Raw genomic sequence first — 7,500 nt, forward strand, 5'->3', positions numbered from 1 at the left:
TTAGGAATACACAGATCATTTTTCAAACTAAATATAGCTATGATAAAAAAGTATAGATTTAATTGAATTGCAATAGAAAACATTGAAACATTAAACACGATAAAAAGAGTTACAGTCCAAAAAAGAAAAAAAGGAAAACTGCAATTCACAAAGTAAAGCGAATTTTTTCAAGGTTATACGATACTGCGACTGTGACGTCAGTTCATATCCCAAGATTTACGTCATGAACATGATTCAGAAATAATACATGTCACTATGATGAAATCATTTTATAACGTTAATAAAATTAAATGCATGCATAGGTCTTTGCAGAAGTAGAATTATTACTTCATTAAACATCAAATCCATCTCTTGGTTGCACGAAAAAAAGACTAAAGTTTATACCATACTGTGACTGTGACCTTACCACACGACGCAAGATTTACGCCAGACTCTCCCATAATAACAGGTCATCTTTCATAGCCCTTGCATTAACCGTGCGATCCATTACCGTGTTCCCTGATTTACCTTCATTTCTTGCGAGTGTCTTTCAAGCATCTGTCTCTCTCCCAGACTTCTTTCTCGAGACTTCATCCTCATTTTGTAATTCATCTTCCCGTCTAGATTTATGGCTCGCTCGGTCCGCCTCCTTGCAGTATATTACGACTAGATTCTCGGATTTCTTTGGATGTTCCTGACTCTCCTCCGATTATCTTCTCATTTTTGCGTGGTTTCTTGCGGTGTCGGGGTTTCTCTTTTTCTTTTGCTCTCAGTTTTAGGATATGTTTCTGTTTGTAGATATAAATGTAGATGGTGATATGGACAGAGAGAAAGAGAGAGAGAGAGAGAGAGAGAGAGAGAGAGAGAGAGAGAGAGAGAGAGAGAGAGAGAGAGAGAGAGAGAGAGAGAGAGAGAGAATACAAGAGAGAGAGAGAGAGAGATGGCTAGACAAATAGAAAAATGAATAGAGATAGATATATAGATAGATACCAAAAGACAAGTAGACAAATCGATATACCGAGAGAGACCCCATCCCCGCATAGACCACCAAAAGGCAACCCATAAACCACTTCCCCCGAGCAGAGTCTCCCTGACAACACCTGTTTCTCCCCAAGGCGTGGAGTCGTGCGCTCACCCCGGCGAGCCCCAGCACGGCCACGTGTCGCCCCGCCGGCCCCGCTACCACATCGGCGCCACCGTACTGGTCACTTGCCGCCCAGGTTACCGGCCAGCTGGTCCCGACCGCCTTACCTGCCTTCACACCCGCCGCTGGTCCGCGCCCATCACCCGCTGCGTCCCGTCCTTCGGCTGAGGAGACTCCCCGTCTTCTGCGACCCTTCTCCGAGGATGGAAAGGCACTCGTTCCGGGTTGCGTCTCTTTGGAGGAAAGGGGCGTCACCTCCGGGCTGTGTGTCTTTGGATCAATTAAACACTAATTGCTGGTTGCGTCTCTTTGGGTGAAAGAAGCACTAGTTCCGGGTTATGTCTCTGTGTCCTAAGGGCGAGAGGTGCGTGAGCCTGGCTTGGCGAAGGGCATCAAAATATTGAGATCGTGTGGTCGCTCCCTTCCCCTGAGGGCGTCAATGCGGTTATGATTTTCCTGTGGCGCTTCCCCTCTGGCCCCTTTCTCCCGCCCCTGATCTCCCCTCACAATACTATTAACGCGTCCACCGACGTCCCTTCTCGCGCCTATGGCCCTCTGACCTCACTGTCCCTCTGGCTTCTCCTTGTATTTTCGTCTTGTCGAGCTCTCACGCTTCCCTCCTCATAACTCCTCCCTCCTCATGGCTCCTCCCTTCTCACGGCTCCTCCCTTCTCATGGCTCCTCTCTTCTCATGGCTCCTCCCTTCTCACGGCTCCTCCCTTCTCATGGCTCCTCCCTTCTCACGGCTCCTCCCTTCTCATGGCTCCTCCCTTCTCATGGCTCCTCCCTTCTCATGGCTCCTTCCTTCTCACGACTCCTACCCTTCTCATGGCTCCTCCCTTCTCACGGCTCCTCCCTTCTCATGGCTCCTCCCTTCTCATGGCTCCTCCCTTCTCACGGCTCCTCCCTTCTCACGGCTCCTCCCTTCTCATGGCTCCTCCCTTCTCATGGCTCCTCCCTTCTCATGGCTCCTCCCTTCTCATGGCTCCTTCCTTCTCACGACTCCTCCCTTCTCATGGCTCCTCCCTTCTCATGGCTCCTCCCTTCTCATGGCTCCTCCCTTTTCATGGCTCCTCCCTTCTCATGGCTCCTCCCTTCTCATGGCTCCTCCCTTCTCATGGCTCCTCCCTTCTCATGGCTCCTCCCTTCTCATGGCTCCTCCCTTCTCATGGCTCCTCCCTTCTCATGGCTCCTCCCTTCTCATGGCTCCTCCCTTCTCATGGCTCCTCCCTTCTCATGGCTCCTCCCTTCTCATGGCTCCTCCCTTCTCATGGTTCCTCCCTTCTCATGGCTCCTCCCTTCTCACGGCTCCTCCCTTCTCATGGCTCCTCCCTTCTCACGACTCCTCCCTTCTCATGGCTCCTCCCTTCTCATGGCTCCTCCCTTCTCATGGCTCCTCCCTTCTCATGGCTCCTCCCTTCTCATGGCTCCTCCCTTCTCATGGCTCCTCCCTTCTCATGGCTCCTCCCTTCTCACGGCTCCTCCCTTCTCATGGCTCCTCCCTTCTCATGGCTCCTCCCTTCTCATGGCTCCTCCCTTCTCATGGCTCCTCCCTTCTCACGGCTCCTCCCTTCTCATGGCTCCTCCCTTCTCATGGCTCCTCCCTTCTCACGGCTCCTCCCTTCTCACGGCTCCTCCCTTCTCATGGCTCCTCCCTTCTCATGGCTCCTCCCTTCTCACGGCTCCTCCCTTCTCACGGCTCCTCCCTTCTCATGGCTCCTCCCTTCTCATGGCTCCTCCCTTCTCACGGCTCCTCCCTTCTCATGGCTCCTCCCTTCTCATGGCTCTTCCCTTCTCATGGCTCCTCCCTTCTCATGGCTCCTCCCTTCTCATGGCTCCTCCCTTCTCATGGCTCCTCCCTTCTCATGGCTCCTCCCTTTTCATGGCTCTTCCCTTCTCATGGCTCCTCCCTCCTCATGGCTCCTCTCTTCTCATGGCTCCTCCCTTCTCATGGCTCCTCCCTTCTCATGGCTCCTCCCTTCTCATGGCTCCTCCCTTCTCATGGCTCCTCCCTTCTCATGGCTCCTCCCTTCTCATGGCTCCTCCCTTCTCATGGCTCCTTACTCATAATTCCTCCATTCTCATGGCTCCTCCCTTCTCATGGCTCCTCCCTTCTCATGGCTCCTCCCTTCTCATGGCTCCTCCCTTCTCATGGCTCCTCCCTTCTCATGGCTCCTCCCTTCTCATGGCTCCTCCCTTCTCATGGCTCCTTACTCATAATTCCTCCATTCTCATGACTCCTCCCTTCTCATGGCTCCTCCCTTCTCATGGCTCCTCCCTTCTCATGGCTCCTCCCTTCTCATGGCTCCTCCCTTCTCATGGCTCCTCCCTTCTCACGGCTCCTCCCTTCTCACGGCTCCTCCCTTCTCATGGCTCCTGCCTTCTCATGGTTTCTCCCTTCTCATCACTCAATAATAATTCCTCCCTTCTCATGAATCCTGCCCTCTTAAAACTCCTCCCTTCTCTTAACTCTTTCCCTCTCACAACTCCTCCCTACGGATGACTCCACCCCTTCTCATAACTCCTCCTTTCTCATAACTCTTGTTTTTTTATGGCTTCTCCTTACTCATAAGTCCTCCCTCCTCATAACTCTTCTCCCCTCATAAATCCTTCCTTCTCATGACCCCCCTTCCTCATACCTCCTCCTTCCTCACATCCCCCTTCTTCTCCCCATCCTTCAATAGGCTTCTTCTTGCCAGCCCACAAACGAAACAGCAGAAGACAACCACCCTGAGAACTCACCAAATCCTTTTACTTCGTAGATAGTCTCTGACTTCTAAGATATTTTGTAACTGCATGCACACAGGATGATATAAGCAAATAAAGAATAAATAGAAAAAAAAAATGAATAAAGATGGATGTTAAACGTATCATCAACACGAGTGCATGTACAGGCTAGAAGGTTCTCCGTGTCCTAGCCTATGGTGTAAATACAGATCGTGTAGTGTTAGTCACACAACTTCCAAGAGTCAGTGCTAGTGGAATGTACATTATGATATAGCCATTTTAGACGCTGTTTATAACATACATTTTTTTCTTTCTTTCTTTCTTTCTTTTGTGTGAGATTTACTGTCCCCTGGTTGCAAGGCACTGTCTGCAAGTTCATAAGCAGTAAATAAAAGAAAAAGTACGTTTCTGATGCATCCTTTGGAATAGTTGGTGATGGAAGTTTATTATTATTATTCTCCTTTCTTCTCTTTATTTCTCTTTGTTTCTTTCTTTCTTTCTCTTTTCCTTCTTATTATTCTTTGTTTTGTTTTCTCTCTCTCTATTTCTTGTGGCAAATCGATCTGGAATATCATTTTGACGAGTCAGTGTATAACGTTAACGTAGTGTTAATTTTAAGAGAAAAATATTCTGGTTTTGTTAGGCATGAGTGTATGTAACTGGTTGTATTGCCTTAATTAAGACGAAACATCTTTTTTTCTTCTTCTTTTTCTAGACCTTATTACTTTCATTATCAAACTTCTTCACTCTTCTCTCTTCTCCTTCCTCTTGGGATGTCATTTTTATAAAGGAAAATTCTTCTGCATTTCCTGATGTATATAGTGTAGTACTGTACTGGATACCTTCAAGTGCTCTGATCTTTCCTTTCTTGAAAATGTACACAAACACACTCACACACAAATATATGTATTTGTATATATATATATATATATATATATATATATATATATATATATATATATATATATATATATATATATATATATATATATATATATAACAGAGAGTCATCATTTAAACATATCATGTAAAATTTAAAAGGTATTCGAAACATCATACACTATATTCTCTGTCTCCACGAATGTAAAATACTACAGTATACATCTAGTGTGAGTGAAGTCGTCTATGTACCATGGAAATCTATTGAAAAGGTAGCTGGTGCCGACATAAAAGAAATAGAAAAATAAAATTTGAACAGTGATTAGCATACCCGGCAAAATAATTCTAAAGTGCAGGGATCTGAATTGCATATATCATGTATGCTGTATTTAGTTCTTTAGTTCAATGATTATTCAATTAATTTAGTTATTTCTCTTTGCTTTCTTTTTCCGTTCTTTCTTTCTGTCATTTATCTCTTTCTTTTTTATTATTCTTCATTGATAAAGAAACCATTCCTCAAAAACCAATTCGAGTTGAGCCCGTCTCCCTCTTTCTTTTCGTCTTTCTTTCCCTTGCTTCGTTTGTTTTGTTTGTTTGTCTTTTCCCCTGGTAAACAAACCATTCGTCAAGCCTTTCATCGCAGTCTTCACAGATCGACCCAGCTACAGTAACCTCCCGTGTCTTATACCCTTGATTTAAGTTGTTTTATTTCACACCTGCTTTATACGAAACGTAACTTTTTCCAGGGGGATTTGCACGGTTTATCAGCATGATAAAGGACACACGGGAGCTTATGAGATCGTTCTGGGTTAAAAGTGATTCGCCAGAATTAAAAGAACTTTGTGATTTCCAATTCTGTTTGTGAGACCTTGAAGTTTCTTGTAGAAGTTGAAGTTCCTTGGTTGAAAGAGAGCGTTTGAGACGTGGGTAATAGAGAAAAGTAATCTTGAACTTACTATGTGTAAATATCTACTGTGACGAAGTTAAAAAGTCACCTTCTTTGAATACGGTGTAATGTATTTCTAAAGCAAACTTTAGATTATAGATTGAATGGGAAATATCTTATGGATATATTTACTGAATGGCTGTACTACCAACCATTTGTAAATAGAATCACAAAATACTTACAGCGACTGCAAGGAAGAATATATTTTCTATTCCATGGAGAGAAAAGTTTTATGCGAGTCTGAGGCTTGGCAGAAGTCTGAGCAAAAGAGTCTAATGTCTTGCAAGGAATAAGAGTTCAAAATACAGTAAGAATATCGTGATTGACAAAGGCATTTAAAGATTTTTTTTTTAAGACTTTGAACCGATATTCAGTAGGATTAGATGCCCGTATATGTGTACCAGTTGACATCCTGACACATTATATGACATATCAACAAGACATGCACTTGTATAACTGGAGAAAAAAAAGTAAATATGATGTTTAGATTTCCACGAATGTAGAAAATAAGGTTATGCTAGAATAACAATGTAACGAGTACTGCAATAAACGTATGGGTATACAAAAATAAGCTTTTTTCCGTGTTGTCCTTTTATAGTTCTTCCTTCCGGGAGGTTTCCCCAAGACTATGGTTAGTGGCAGTGTTGGCAGTGGTAATGATATCTGAAGTAGTGGTAATATCAGTTTTGATAGTGACCGTGTCATCTGTGGTAATGGTAGTAGTAAAAAGGACAGTAGTAATATTAATAGTAGTAGTGTTAATCCCCGTAGTTGCTATAACAGTTGTAATATGGTAACATTGGAACTGGTAATGATAGTGATAAAAGATAATGATTTTGGAAATGCAAGGAAGTTGGCAATGATGATACTAGTAACAACCTTGTTAAAGAAAGTCAAAGTAGGTCCTATATCCAAGTGGACATTGGAGACATGTAATAATAATAATGACCTCAGTAATGATAAAAACAATGAGAAGAACCAAAACTTGAAAATATGATATGACATTTCCAAAATATAATAAACAATTATTATTTTATCTGTCTGGCTTACAAAAAAAGAAAAAAAAATAAGATGAAGGGTATCTCTTTCATGAAGATTTTGAAAAAGAAGATATACTGTTTTCAAAAGTGGAGAAAGCGGATTTTTGAAGTGAGGAGAAAAGCCTTATTTTGAAACGAGGAGAAGGGATGTCTTTTTGAAGTGAGTAGAAGATATGTAATCTTTAAACGTTGGGAAACGTATTCATGAAATGAGGAGGAAATGTAATTTTGAAATGAGGGGAAAGCGTATTTCTGAAGTGACGAGAAATATGTTGTTTAACAAAGAGGCAAAGACATACATTTCAGAAATGAGTAGACGTGTATATTAGAAATGAGGAGACATGTTACTTTTTCTAGAAATTCGGCAAGATATGAACCACAACGAAAGAAGGGGAGAAGCAACATAAAAATAAATGGTGAGTGAAAATTAGATTTCAAAGAAATACAAGTTTAAGTCAGAAAGATGAGAGAAATTCACTGTTGACCGAAGAAACAGATTCAGAGGGTTAATGAGGTAAAATATTCGCGAGTGAAAAAGGAAAGCGAATATTTAAAGCGAGTAAGAGAGAGAGAGAGATCAAATATTTTATATAAATATTTGTGTATATATATATATATATATATATATATATATATATATATATATATATATATATATATATATATATATATACATATATACAAATATACGTATACACACACACACACACATGCACACACACACACACACACACACACACACACACACACACACACACACACACACACACACACACACACACACA

At 42.6% G+C, this 7,500-nt stretch overlaps 1 protein-coding gene across 1 annotated transcript in view; it reads left to right on the plus strand.

The window, feature by feature from the left end:
- LOC138866770 (locomotion-related protein Hikaru genki-like) overlaps window positions 1–1,800 on the plus strand; it is a 260,741-nt gene extending 258,941 nt beyond the window's left edge. Inside the window, exon 11 of the mRNA XM_070140501.1 lies at window positions 1,095–1,800. Coding sequence (XP_069996602.1) covers window positions 1,095–1,291 — 197 coding nt within the window. The 3' untranslated portion in view covers window positions 1,292–1,800. The remainder of the gene's footprint in view (window positions 1–1,094) is intronic.
- The last annotated feature ends 5,700 nt before the right edge of the window (window positions 1,801–7,500 follow it).

This window comes from Penaeus vannamei, chromosome 27 (genome assembly GCF_042767895.1).
Source record: "Penaeus vannamei isolate JL-2024 chromosome 27, ASM4276789v1, whole genome shotgun sequence".
In the NCBI taxonomy this organism is placed as follows: domain Eukaryota; kingdom Metazoa; phylum Arthropoda; class Malacostraca; order Decapoda; family Penaeidae; genus Penaeus; species Penaeus vannamei.